Source organism: Dendrobium catenatum, unplaced genomic scaffold (genome assembly GCF_001605985.2).
Source record: "Dendrobium catenatum unplaced genomic scaffold, ASM160598v2 fragScaff_scaffold_1088, whole genome shotgun sequence".
NCBI classification, from domain to species: domain Eukaryota; kingdom Viridiplantae; phylum Streptophyta; class Magnoliopsida; order Asparagales; family Orchidaceae; genus Dendrobium; species Dendrobium catenatum.
The window spans coordinates 504,046-519,733 of NW_021319550.1; the positions used below are offsets into that span (position 1 = coordinate 504,046).

Consider the following 15,688-nt stretch of genomic DNA (forward strand, 5'->3'; position numbering starts at 1 on the left):
AGCGATAAAACAATAAATCCGTATGTCAATACAGTAAACATGCATTTCAATACAATAATACTGAACAAGTACAATCACTGGCTATGTTGCTGTTGTAGAATCCATATTGCTGTTGTAGATATCCATACGTTGGTTTCAATAAAAAGAGTCGTCACTCTATTGCCCGTCGGCCGCCCGTCGGCATATCTATAAGAACTCCTTATGACTCCCATCCATATATCCATAATCAATGTTTAAAGGAAAGCCCGTCGGCCCACCATCCTGTACAGGTCAATTCAATCTCCAACCAACGTTCAACCAGGTTCCACTTGTGTTCCAGTATCAATAATCAATCAATAATCAATTCAATAGTCAATATTAAAGCAATCATATCAATATTCACATTCATATCTATTCAATCTATCAATCTCAGACAAATCAGAAATCCTACGAAAATTCGGCAGAGTAACGACAGTCTATCAAATTTACACAAAAATCCTGCAAAAAGCACAAATTTCTAAATTCACACAGAACGTTCACAACATCAATATAAGGCTATTGTTCTACTGAATCCATATCAAATAACATCCTGATATTTTTTTATTCAATTAAAATCGCGTAGAACCAATTCTGACCGGTAAAATCATCGTAGAAAATACTCAAATCGTGTACAATATTCATATCTATAACATTCTAAAAGTTGTGCGGTGAAAGTTGTCTCAATACAAAATCATGTCCAAAATTCGACTACGAAAATATAAAACAGTGCACAACTCGATCAAAAATCAATATCTCTGAAAACAGAAATAGGATTCGGAGTCCTTACTGCGAGACAAACAAATCTTCCAACTACGTCGTCGGACGAAAAGCGCTCTGCGGCCTCCGAAATCCGGCTTTTCCTTCTCTTCATTCTCTTTCTCTCTCCTGCCTTCTCTTTCTCTCTCTTCAAATGATCCAGAATATCTCGAATCCGATATTTATTAACACTGATCGTCCCGGACGATCCAAAATTCGTCCTGGGACGATTTGCCTCGGGCAAAATTTCGTACAAACGAAATTAAAATTAGTCCCGGGCGACTTGCTCTCTGGACAAATTTTGTCGAGACGGATCGTCTCGACGCTCCAGGTTCGTACAGACGAAAATGACAGATTTCTTCACAAATTTCTTCAGTTCGTCCCGTACTAAATCCAGTTCGTACAGACGAACTGCACTCAAAAAAAAATTAAGCTTTTTAAGGGTTTTACAGAGTCGTAGTAGGAAAATTATGGTCAGAGGATTGTAGTCAGAAGATGGTTGTTATATGATTATAATAGGGTGATGGTGTTCATGCAACCATAATAAGGTGATTGTTGTAATATGATCATAGTCAGACAATGGTGGTTGAAGGATTGTAGTTGGATGAAGACAATCAAATGATAGTAGTTGTTAGGTGATGGTGGTTATAGGATCACAGCTGGGCGATCACGGTCCAATGATCAAAGTTGGACAATGATTATTAGAGGATTGTTATTAGGTGATGGTGATAAGAGGACTATGGTATGACTATAATGATTGGAAGACTATGATTAGGAGATGTTGGTTGGAGGTTTATATTCAAACAAAAGTGATTGGAGGGTAGCTAGATGGTTGTGGTCAAAAGATCATAGCCTGGTAATGATAGTCATATAATTGCAGTTGGAAATGTTGGTTGGAGTGTCACGATGCAACCCAACATAAAATGAGTCATATCAGGTCAGGTGCAGGATATATCACTTAAGATCTTTTATTAGAGAGATTTTCTTTATTTATACCTTTTGATTCATAATAGAACTCTAAAGCATTAATGCACAAAATATATAATAACAACCATAACATATACACATCACAAATCCATTCATATCAAAACAAGTTAAATAATAATTAGAGTTTTTTCAATGTTTTCATCTAATACGCTTATCTCATGATACAAAAGAATTTGACAATAATATCATAAATTAAAGGCACCTCTAATTACAAAACTTCTAACTCACTCCACTATGAGCCGTCATTTTTCTTGGAATATATAAACATGTAGAATGAGCAGACAACTTAATAGATTACACAAAACATGCATCTCTATTCACATGCAAGGAAATCAAAACAATTTGCATGACATCATCATGAAAACTAATCATAGGCTTAATTAATATCATGTATGCTACTATGTCATCATATATAGATCATCATATGTCATATATTGATCATCATGTATATCATCATAGGTGACATGTGTATTTTCATCATAGTTATTAAATATGTTTGGGTTATTTTTTTTTACCGGATTATTAAATAGTTTGAATTCCAATAGACTAGATTGAGGTTGGATAATTTCTAGCTTTATCGAAATATGACCTATCAACCTGCTTTGACAACCACTTGAGATTCACTCAATCAAAATTCTAAAATTTAATTTAAATGAAAATCCTTCCTTGATTTATTCGCCATCATTTTTCTTTCTCGATTTACGTCATCAATGTTCTTCGCAAATCATGTTGGGATGCGTGCTTGGGCCCATTCATGGCTACTTTATCTTGCACAAAAATTTTCAACCAATATGTGCTATAACTTATCAATCCCTGAAAATTCTATTATTTATTTTTCAGCCATAGGTAATATATTGTAACATGGATAATTAGATAGAACTGCTACAAGTATTGCAATTGAAGATATCCACATAATATAGGATATGATGAAGAGATCTGCCCAATTGTAGAAAATCGCCAAAATGAATGAAATTTTTAAGCATTTTTAAATATGAAGCACAAGTGAAAAAGAGATGCATATTAATTTCACTTAACATTATAAATGTGCATTAAATTTTGAATGATGTATTTTTGTTATGAAATTGTTCATATATAACATTTAAAAGTATCTAATTTATATATTTAGCATATAAATTTAGTATTTACTCACATAATATACTTAATTATTTATGCAAGATAAATAATACCACATTCCTCATCTTAATATTAATTTCTCATTGATGCCCACTACAAGAATTGTTATTTTCGGCGGATAGTAGTAGGCCATCAGAAGTAGGGATTGAAATACCTGTGAATTCTGTGACGAAAATTGGGTAGAAGTTACCAGTAGATATTCATACGGAACTTCAACTGGCAATATGCCGGTAGCCATTCCACAGTAAAATCTGCCTGTAACTTATACTGGCAAGAGGGATTGCTGACGAAAAATTTCACGCGGCATTTCCGCCGGCTTACTTAAAACCGGTGAATTATTTCATGCGGAATTTTCACTTGAAAAGCCCTATATTGCTCGTCTACCATCCCATTACATGAAATTTCATCTAAAGCTCCCGTTCTGCTCCCATTCACGAAGAACCTCTCTCTGTTGTGATGCTCGTTCATTCTGTTCGACGCCACCCTCATCCTGGGCTCCATTCATTGTCAGTGGTTCAACCCCACTCTCATCTGTCGAACTTGCTCTCGCCTTCACCATTCATAAATTTTCTCGCCGTAAAATTTGTATCATATATGAATATAATATATGATTGCATTAGCGAGGATTATTTAAAAAAAAATAAGTGAAAGATGCAAACTTATAAACTTCCATGAAGACTATTGCAAGTTGATAAGGCTAGTATTTCTTATAGATTTCTAACTATAATCATAAAAATATAATTGGTTGCTTAATAAGCTTATATCGAGCAAATCAAGCTAACTGGATGTTGCTATGATGACACTGACACTGTTAGGTAGGTTGATATATTTAAGGTTTACCAAGTATTTGAATGAAACTTGTTTAGTTGAGAAATTACTAAATCTCGTGATGTGCTGAATCCTTTCTTACAAAATTATTTCCGGACTCTTAACATATTTCTTGAGCTTCTTATTATTTTAAAACTCCATATGAGGCCAAAAATTAGGTTGATAAATAGTGAAGCAAGTCAGGAAAATATAATTCAAGTGACAATCTATATACAAAGCTTGAAAAACATCATATGACATTGGTGTTGTGAGTGTAATGAAGTTAAAAATGAAAGGCAGTAGAGAAGTCTTACAGTTGATGAAAACAAATTAAAATACTCATTTCTATGAAAAATTTGTAAGGCAAAATTACTTATGTTTACTCCATAAAATATAGCAAAAGGAAACCTTATTTTCAAACTGCATAGCTAACTCTAATTAGTAGCTCTCCAAATCATTTGAGCAAATAAATTTTCAAATAACTTTATATTATGTGTACTAACAATTCTTCAAATTGTGGATATCAGGAATCAAATATGTTGGATGTATAATCGATTGGCGTAAGGATTAAATACATTAACAAATGAGTTTGTTAATGGGGTAATTTTTTTAATCCCGACAGCCAGTAAACTGCCTTGCTTTATCTCGGATGGATGGTTTTGTTGTCCGTATTCTAAACATAAAAATCAAGTGCACCTCATACTAGATGAGAAAATTGTAGATCTATATCGTAGAGGATTCATGCCAGAATATTGGTATTGGACTTTTCATGATGTGCACGAGCCATATTTCGACTCTCGATGCGGCCCATCTATAAGTTCCAATATAGTTGAGGAAGAAAACATCTGAAAACTTGAGAACTAAGTTTATGATGCAACTGGGACACAATTTTAATAATATATTAAAGTCACCAAATAACATGGCACATAACTTCTATGACTTGTTGCATGCTGCTCAACAACCAACTTGGAAGTGGTGCACTACACACTCGGAGTTATCTATTGATGTGAAGATGTTAAGCATCAAGACAAAATATAATATCTATCGTAAATATTTTAATTAACTCCTTGGGTTGTTTAAGGAGGCCAAACTCGACAAATAACATAATTCATACAGATCGGACTAAGAAATTAATTTACAAACTTAATCTGACATATAAAGAAATAAATTATTGTGTTAATAGATGTATGTTATACAAAGATGATTTATCAGAAATTGCATGCATCAATTGCAATGCACTAAGATTTAAACCAAAGTCTAAGAAGAACATAAAGCGAAAAGATGTACCAATTAGTAAGATATTTTACTTATACATAATTCTTAGACTACAATGTTTATATTCATATATATGCTCCGCTGCACATATGCGATGGCATAACGAACATATCTCATTAAATGGCATCTTGACACATTCGTCAAAAGAAAATGTCTGGAAACACTTTGATTGTATATATCATTCTTTCATTAGAGAATCAAGAAATATAATATTAGGTTTAAGTGCAGATGATTTTGCTCCATTTAGCCAATCTATTTCGCTTTACTCATCTTGTTCTTGGCCCGTGATACTCACCCCTTACAATCTTCCTCTAGAGTTGTGTATAACTACATTGTACATATTTCTAAAATTAATCATTCTAGGGCCATATAATCCAAAAACGAATATAGATGCATTATTGTAATCTTTAATCAATAATTTAAATTTATTGTGGAAAAGAGTTAGTACATATGATATCTCCATTAAACAAAATTTCATAATGAGGGTATCATTACTTGGATAATTAGTGACTTTCTTGTATATAATTGCTTTCTTTTAGCAAGTTAATTTATCTATATATATTGCATGAAATTTACTAAGTCATTCACTTTGAAGAATGGAAGCAAGAATATTTGGTTCGATTGTCATCGTATGTTCTTACTTACAAACCATATATCATTTCAGGCAAAATAAGAATACTTTCATTAAATATAAAATAGTGATATTGCAGTCTCCTTCGATATTAATCAGTGAATATATATTTAAATGAGTAAGGTGTATGCCCATAATAGTTGATTCCCCAACACTACGTGATTACAAATTGTCAGGATGTGGAGTCAACTAAAATTGGACCAAAAAGAACATTTTTTAGGTACAAGCCATATTGGAGAATAAATTTAATCAGACATAACTTAAATGTGATGCATATAGAGAAACTTATTTTTGATAATGTATTCAACATAATGATCGACATCAATGATAAATCTAAAGATAATATAAAATAATAATAGACTTATAAAGGAGATTTATATGAGGAAAAATTGAGAGTTGAAAGATGGTTGAAATAAAAAACTTTTGAAACTAAAAGCACCATTTACCTTAGCTTTAGAGCATATACGAGAAGTTTGTGAATGGGTCAAACTCTAAAGGTATCTGATGTATATTCTTCCAATCTTAGTATACGCAATGATATGAGATTAGGGAGGTTATTTAGATTGAAAAGGTCAAACTGTTGTATCTTCATGCATTACTTACTATCCACCGCCTTTATTTTTTTGTCATATCCAATTTTAAAGCCTTTTATCAAACTAAGTATCTTTTTTAAGGATTTATAATTCTCTAAACTGAATGTAGAGCACTTGATTCATATGTAACAAAATTTTCTTTTAGTTTGTGTAAACTTGAGAATACATTTTCTTCAATATTTTTTGACTTCATGGAGCGTCTACCATGTTTCAATATCAGTGGATGTATTATTTTGAGATGTAGCTTTCCTACCTACATATAACTTTTGACATATGCATATTAAAAAGTTATCACTAATAAGCATACATCATACAAGTATTTAAATAAATTTAAGAAGATTGTTAAGAACAAAGTACGTCCCGAGGGGTCAATTTGTAAAGCATATTTTTGTATGAGTCAACCCACATTTACTCGTACTACTTTGACATAGTGTTGCAATCAACAACAAAAAAAGTGTTGCAATCAACAAGGATTACTGTACCTTGAAATCTAGGCCATCCATATTCATGTAAATCATCAATTATATGTCTGTTCAACGAATGTGGTCAGCCCGCAAGCCCTAGCACCGTGTGATATTTGACTGATAATGAGATGAGAGCTGCCATGTTGCATGCGTTGCTTAATTGTGATAAAGTTGAGCCATAACTAGAGTAGGTATGAGTTAATTTTTCATACATTTATAACTCATAAATTATAGCTACTTAAAATTTATAATATTTTCATTAATGGTTTATGTACATCAATATCAGTAGAAGTCCAAAAGATAGTTAAAAAAAATTCTAAAATTGGTTCAAAAATATGATATATATCTTCTACTGTTTGATTTTTTTCTTTAGAACTATTTGATAATTGTATAATATTTGTTCAGAACAAATATCTTATTACTTTAGCATTTGTGTTTTTGTTCAATGTTGAAATGCTAGGATAATATATATATATATATATATATGTGTGTGTGTGTGTGAGTGTGTGTGTGTGTGTTTTGACGGTATGATTTTAGGATTGTTATGTTGTACAATAATTAAGAGGTGTAGTTTTTTTTTTTTTTCTCGATATGATTAATAATAATGAGCTTTTCAGCGGAAATAATCCGACGGTAATTCTAACGGAGTATTTTTCACTAATTCTGATCGATTTTCTGGTGTTAAATACATCAAAAATTTCGGCGGATTATTCATAGGTAAATTGCACCAATTTTTTTGGTGGTAATCACCGGCAGCTATACCATCGGTAACTACGACAGATATATTCTACCGGAATTTCCGACGGTTAGAACCACCAGAAAGAGGATTAAAAATGTTATTTTTTAAACATTTCCATCAGAACTTTGCCGTTAAATCCGTCAGAAACCGTTCATGCTGAATCATTCAGTCATAAACGTATTTTCGATGTGTGTTTTACCGACGAACAATTTCCCGCCAAAAATCCACTGAAATGATAATTTTTCGGTGGATTATTCTCATTTTCGACAGATTTTGGTGGCCAAAAATGAGTTTTTTTTTATAGTAGCCCTACCCTAAAAAGATCCATATTAACTTCTTCTTTTGTCCAAAGTTTAGGACTAATGCACATGCCGCCAATCCCATCAAGAGTCTCCCCTAATGAAATCTCATTACTATTTTCTCCTCTTCTCTTCATCATTGGGGGTTTCAAGTCTATCATAATCCATAGCATAAACCCTTTATGACTAATCTCCTAACTCTTCCTTTTGTGTGAGATGATGTTAAAAGAGTGGTAGATTAGTTAAATAATAGTTTTTTTATTTTAAATATAAAAATATGATAATTTTGAGTGTTACATATATAAATGCCCATGTTATTAATCTTAAGTATATTTAATATTGTATAATTAATTTTTTGAGATGTTATGGACAATAAATCTATAATGTGGTGTACTTTAAGTTTCTCGTTATAATAAAAATAACGTGCAATTACTTTGCTTCATGAATAAAATACTTAATTATAATATTATAATTACGAACACTTAACTAAATTGTTCCAGTAATCATTAAATAGTGCAAGTCTTTATTAGAGAAATAAATATTTTCTATACTTAGCTTTATCTGTGTCTCTTTATGTAGCCTTTTTCTAAGTCTTGTTAATAGCTATACCTATATATCTTAGTCTGTACTAGTCTGGAGTTAAAGTGAAAATAACATTCTTTATGTTTTTTCTGAAATGCTCTTCTCTCGATCCCTTTCCTTTTCTTCTTCTTGATTTCTCTGTCGTGAAATTCTTCATGGTATCAGATAGATCGTGACGATCTCTGGGATTCATGGAGTCACCAGCCACTTCCACGCTCGGCGCATCATCGGAGACATCCACAACTCCGGTTCTGTCGTCATCTCTCAAGTTTGTTCTCTCAAATCTCAAGAATACTGTTCAAAATCCGCTCTCTCCAGATAACTATCCGCTTTGGAGCTCTCAAGTTCTTAAAATCTGTCGGGCAAATGGCTTGGAGACACTTCTTGATCCCTCGTCTCCGGTTCCCACCAAATTGATCCATCTTGCTGATGGCACCACTGCTCCAGATCCAGCTTATGCCCAATGGGTTCTCAACGATCAAAACCTTGCAGCCTCTTTATGCTCGACCATATCTGCTTCAATCTTACCATATGTTCTAAATCTTGATACAACATCCGCCATTTGGACGACTCTTCAAACGCGTTTTCAATCTACGAACAGATCTCGTGTCATACAACTAAAGAACGCCCTACACAATGTTTCTCTCAAAAATCAGACGATGGTTCAATACCTTAACGAGGTTAAGACGCTCGTCGATCAAATCGCAGCAGCCGGCGGTCACATTGAAGAAGAAGACATCATTCTTTACATACTTCGCGGGCTACCTCAGAGCTATCAATCTTTCAAGACATCTATTAGGACAATGACACAGCCTCTAAATCTTGATCAGCTCTATTCATTTCTCATCACTGAAGAGATTCACATGGCCACTGATCTTCCAAATCTTGCTCCAGCCGACACGTCCAATACAGCTCTATTTTCTACTCGCGGGCGTGGACGTCGCTCCAGAGGTCGCTTCTACAGCAACGCCAATACAAACAAAGAAGTTACTGGGCCGGTCCCGACGTGCCAGATTTGCCTCAAGAAAGGGCACACTGCTACTGATTGCTGGCATAGGATGAATGCACAGTTTACGCCCAAACAGCCCCAAGCGACCAAAGCTCTGCTGGCGGAACAATCTTCAGACTACACTGATTGGTATCTAGATTCGGGAGCCTCGTCACATCTTACAAAATCGCTGAACAACCTCTCTGTATCCAGTCCATACACTGGACATGAGGGTATTACAATTGGCGATGGGAGTTCGGTAAGCATAGCAAATTCCGGCAAAGGATTGCTACCGACTCCCTCTCGTAAGCTCACCTTATCTCAAATTTTTCATTCTCCGTCAATCAATTATAATTTACTTTCGATTTCGCAACTAACAAAAGACAATAATATTGCGATTATCTTTAACCCGTCTGGTTTTGTCTTTAAGGATCTGACGACACAGCAAATTATATTCCAAGGTCCATGCCATAAGGGCCTTTATCCAATTAGAGCTCCAACTTCTATCAAGCACTGTGCTCTGAAAACGAATAAGGAGGCCAACCACACATGGCACCAGAGGACGGGCCACCCCAGCCAGAAAACGCTTAGAAGCATTGCTCTGTCTCAACCTCAACTACATATTGATTTTCATTCTTTTAACTGTCATTCTTGTACTAAAGATAAAACGCATAAATTGCCTTTTGCATCATCTACACATAGATCTACTTTTCCTTTGGAACTTTTGCATTCTGATATATGGGGTCCTGCTCCTGTGATTTCTAACTCTGGTTTTCTCTATTACTTGTTATTTGTTGATGACTACACTCGTTACACCTGGCTGTTTCCCATGAAACATAAATCGGAAGTCTCTCAAATTTTTACTTCTTTTAAATCTTACATAGAAAATTTTCTGTCTCGTAGAATCAAATGTATTAGAACAGATGGCGGAGGAGAATATATAAGTAAAAGTTTCACAGAAATTCTTCAGAAGTATGGGATATTTCATCAGATCTCTTGTCCTTACACGCCAGAACAAAACGGAGTCGCAGAACGCAAGCACAGGCATCTTTTAGAAACTACGAGGACTCTCCTGCACACTGCTTCGGTTCCGAACTCTTATTGGCCTGATGCAGTTTTAACGGCTGTCTATCTTATAAACAGAATGCCGTCTCCCAATACGAATAATCTATCCCCTTATGAACTCCTCAATCACAGAGCGCCGGCTTACGATCATCTTCGAATTTTTGGATGTGCTAGCTTCCCCCTGACACCCTCCACGCTTCGCAACAAACTTCAACCGAAATCTCCGCTGTGTGTCTTTTTGGGTTACTCGGACAAATATAAAGGCTATAAGTGTTTAAATCTATCCACTTATAAAATCATCTTGTCCAGACATGTCAAATTTGACGAAAATTTTTTTCCTTTCTCTCAAATGCAGATTGTTGTTACACAAACACCTCCTGAGCAATCCTCCTTCAACTTTCTCATTCCCACGTCGGTAGCTCAGCATCACAATGCATCCAAAAATACATTGTCCAGTTCTTCTGCAACTCAGCATCAAATAATAACAAGAACTCCACATCTCAATCTTCCAGCCGCTGACGTTTCTCACACCCCAGACATCTCACCTGATCCTCCCTATATCCCTACCATTACCCATTCAATGGTCACTCGCTCACAGACAGGGTCGCTCAAGCCTATCACTCGTATGAACTTACTTCATACCCAGAGCGAGCCCACTGATCAATTCATTCCATCGAACTACACTGAAGCTAGCAAGCACGTTGAATGGCGAAAAGCAATGGCTGACGAATTTCTTGCACTCCAGCTACAAGGGACATGGAGTCTAGTACCTCGGCCACCGAATGCATCTATACTAGGATGCAAGTGGACATACCGTCTCAAATATCATTCTGATGGATCCATAGCCAAATACAAAGCACGGCTAGTTGCACAAGGTAATCATCAGGAATATGGCCTCGACTACACGGAGACGTTTAGTCCGGTAGCAAAACTACCAACAATCAGAATTCTTCTCGCGGTTGCCCTTCAGCATAATTGGCCGGTTCAACAACTGGATGTTGCCAATGCGTTTCTTCATGGTTCGCTGTCAGAAACTGTCTTTATGCGGCAACCCCATGGATTTGAGGATGCTACCAACCCAGAATATGTATGTCGTCTTCACAAATCTATCTACGGGCTCAAGCAAGCCCCGAGACAATGGTATAACACTTTCACTTCGTTCCTTGTTTCCATTGGTTTCATACATAGTAAATCCGATCCTTCCTTGCTTATTTTTAAACAAGAAAATACTGTTATATATCTACTCGTATATGTGGATGATATCCTTATTACGGGCAGCAGTAACGTTGAGATTAACAAAATTGTAACGGCACTCAACGGTAAGTTTGCTATGAAGCAGCTCGGCGAAGCTAACTCATTTCTTGGATTACAGATAGTCAAAGCACCCGACTTGTATTTCCTTTCACAGGCTGTCTACGCCAAATCCATTCTCACCTTGGCTCAACTAACCAAGTGCAATCCTGTAGCAAATCCGGCATGTACCAAAATGCCGAAAGACATAACTCCCGATCCAATACTAGCTGAGCCAACTATGTACAGGAAGATTATTGGTTCACTACAGTATTTGTGTCTCACACGACCCGATATTGCCTACAGCGTCAACCTCCTCTCCCAACATATGCATCAACCAATGCCTGAGCATGCATATCTTCTAAAGCGACTGCTACGCTATATTAAAGGTACGATCGATTTCGGTATTCCTATCTCTAAATCTAATTTATCCCTCACTTCTTTTTCAGATGCCGATTGGGCCGGCGATCCAGTTTCAAGGAAATGAGTGTTACATATATAAATGCCCATGTTATTAATCTTAAGTATATTTAATATTGTATAATTAATTTTTTGAGATGTTATGGACAATAAATCTATAATGTGGTGTACTTTAAGTTTCTCGTTATAATAAAAATAACGTGCAATTACTTTGCTTCATGAATAAAATACTTAATTATAATATTATAATTACGAACACTTAACTAAATTGTTCCAGTAATCATTAAATAGTGCAAGTCTTTGCATCACATTAAATGGAGTTGCGTCATAGATTACAGTAACCGCTTGGTTAAGTAAGCAACTTGAACAAGTAAATTTCGTGCGTACCAAACTGGAAGGTGCTTACTTAGGATTAGTCTAGGGTTCGGCTCCAGTTCGCAAGCCACACTCCTGTCCGGTCTCCGCATGCCCAGCTCCCGTCCGCTATTCACAAACCAAGCTGATGTCATGTCTGCATGCCCCGTCTACGTCAGCACGCCCAGCTCTGTCCCCGCACCCCGTCTGCCCATCTGCAGGTACAACCTCTCATTTTTTTGGAGAGATTTACTTGTATAATAGGCAATTTATTTTGATGCAATAGTCCACATGGGCATAGTAAAATTTTTAAATTTAATGATAGAATTTGATTATATCAACATGCATATAATAATGAAATAACACAAATTCACACTTATTTGCATAGCTTTTTTATATTTTGCCTTATCAAAGCTCATGATCTCATGTAAATATTGAATCCTAAGATTTTGTTAAAATTTTGCGTACTTAATCGAGATGCGCACTTAAATAAGTGCATACTTAAACAAGAGTTTACTGATTAGAAACTCAAAGGCAAGCAGTTTACATAAAAATTAATTACATCAAACAATATTTTACATCTAATGTTTGAACCTATGTTCGATATGTTGTCAAAATAGGTCATAAGGCATTCATATTAAAATGTAATTTATTAAAAATGAATAAATTAATGCATTTGTATGCCATCCTACGACGAAAAATGGAAATTTTAATGCACAACACGACGACTCTATTCGCATCGTGCGACAATTCTTAACCATTCTTTTCGTGTAAAATACATTTGTTTAGTTCCGTTTGGCGCTAACCAATTGGATCAAATTATAATAAACCGTCGGATCAGCAATCTAATCGTTTTCAAAAGTCAATAATCTCAACAAGAACGTATTTTTCCACGAAACAAGGGAAGCAAAGTTGGCATATTCCTTCGGCGTCAACGATTCGATCAGTAGTCTTCAGCCTTCACACTCTATTTAACCACCCAAATTCAATCCTCAATCCAGGAAAGCCACAAGCTAGCTACTGCTCAGGTAATTTCTTCAAGAATTTCAGCCATGGCGGCCAGAGATCTCCAAGTTCTTAACAAGCTTGACTTGGCCAAAACCCAACTGTACCACTTCAAGGCCATCGTCATCGCCGGAATGGGATTCTTCACCGACGCTTACGATCTGTTCTGCATCTCGCTGGTCACCAAGCTCCTCGGCCGCATCTACTACTTCGATCCGACCTCCAAGACACCAGGCAGCCTCCCACCCAACGTCTCCGCCGCAGTCAACGGCGTCGCGTTCTGTGGCACTCTCGCCGGTCAACTCTTCTTCGGTTGGCTCGGCGATAAGATGGGCCGCAAGAAAGTTTACGGCTTGACACTCATGCTCATGGTAATTTGCTCCATCGCCTCCGGTCTCTCCTTCGGCCACTCCGCTAAAGGCGTCATGGCTACCCTCTGCTTCTTCCGCTTCTGGCTCGGTTTCGGCATCGGCGGCGATTATCCGCTTTCCGCCACCATCATGTCCGAATACGCTAATAAAAAAACCCGCGGCGCTTTCATCGCAGCCGTGTTTGCGATGCAGGGGTTCGGTAACCTCACCGGCGGCATCTTCACTCTCATACTCTCCGCCGGGTTCAAGAGCAAGTACGATGTGCCGAACTACAACGACGACCGAGCAGGGTCCACTGTTCCGGAAGCCGACTACGTTTGGCGAATCATCCTAATGTTCGGCTCTGTTCCTGCTCTGCTCACCTATTACTGGCGGATGAAGATGCCGGAGACCGCCCGGTACACCGCCCTCGTCGCCCACAACGCAAAGCAGGCGGCTTCCGACATGTCCAAAGTTCTCCATGTCGAAATCGAGGAGGAGCAGCAGAAGGTCGCCGAAGTGGCTACCGCACAGACAAACAGCTTCGGGCTTTTTTCTAAGGAATTCGTTCGTCGCCACGGCCTCCACCTCGTCGGCACCACGACGACTTGGTTTCTCCTCGACATCGCTTTCTACAGCCAGAACCTCTTTCAAAAAGACATCTTTAGCGCTATCGGCTGGCTTCCTAAGGCCGGCACCATGAACGCGCTCGAGGAAGTTTACAAGGTCGCCAGAGCTCAAACACTCATCGCGCTCTGCGGCACCGTGCCGGGTTACTGGTTCACCGTGGCGTTGATAGACATCATCGGCCGTTTCGCCATTCAATTGATGGGGTTCGGCATGATGGCAGCCTTCTTGCTCGGTCTTTCCATTCCTTACCATCATTGGACTACAAAGGGGAATCACATAGGGTTCGTGGTTATGTATGCCTTCACTTTCTTCTTCGCCAACTTTGGGCCGAACAGCACAACCTTCATCGTGCCGGCGGAGATTTTCCCGGCGAGGTTGAGGTCGACATGCCATGGGATATCGGCGGCGGCGGGGAAGGCGGGTGCGATTGTGGGCGCGTTCGGGTTCTTGTATGCTGCACAGGACAAGGATCCGGCGAAGAGGGATAAAGGGTATCCAGCTGGGATTGGAGTAAGGAACTCGCTATTCGCGTTGGCCGCTTGTTGTGTTCTGGGATTCTTCTTCACTTTTCTGGTGCCGGAGCCGAAGGGTAAGTCGCTGGAAGATATGTCGAGGGAGAACGACGACGAAGAGGAAGGACAGAACACGGCGGCCATTGGTATCGATCGCACAGTTCCAGTGTGAATCTATATATCCAAATCACATTGCTTGAATTGATTATATCTGTATAATATGAATTAGAATAGAGATTGCTGCTACCTAAGTTCCTATCATTAAAATGAACGTTGAATTATCAACTTTGTGTTGAATTTTTGTGCACCTATTTACCACACTGTTTTCAAGAGTCTTTGAGATATTTCAATTTATCAGCGAAATAGAAAGTTGGATGCTTGTTTTAGGGCATCAAGAAAAGAACTGAATAGTTTCCAGTCAAATCAAAATTTGATTCTGGCTGATTCAGTTTCAACACCAAATAAGTAGTCGTCGTTATTAATAAATACTTTTGCAACACTTTTTAGGATCTATTACAGGAGTTTAAACACCTACTAATTTATTTGCAGTGGTTTAGAAACTGCTATAAATTCGTTGTATTTGTATTCATTGGAAAGAATTTAGCAGCGATTTTATGAGTGCTGTTGTATGAAACCTTTAGCAACGCCTTTTTAGCAACGCTTTTAGTAGATGCTAAAATCACTGCTAAAAGATAGAAAACATTAAAATAAATATAATGCCAAAAAATCAATTTTTATGATCAAGTTATAAATATTAATAAAATACTATAAAAATATAAATTGAGTGAA

At 37.2% G+C, this 15,688-nt stretch overlaps 1 protein-coding gene across 1 annotated transcript; it reads left to right on the plus strand.

Annotated features, from left to right (window-relative positions):
* Positions 1 to 13,347: 13,347 nt before the first annotated feature.
* LOC110099893 (probable inorganic phosphate transporter 1-4) lies at positions 13,348 to 15,210 on the plus strand. Its single transcript, XM_020827200.2, has one exon. It carries the CDS (start codon positions 13,455 to 13,457, stop codon positions 15,069 to 15,071), a length of 1,617 nt encoding a protein of 538 aa, XP_020682859.1. The 5' UTR covers positions 13,348 to 13,454; the 3' UTR covers positions 15,072 to 15,210.
* Positions 15,211 to 15,688: the final 478 nt, after the last annotated feature.

What these genes read in the sequence shown, in the direction of transcription:
- LOC110099893 (XM_020827200.2), top strand. Translation starts at nt 13,455, where the DNA reads ATGGCGGCCAGAGATCTCCAAGTTCTTAACAAGCTTGACTTGGCCAAA.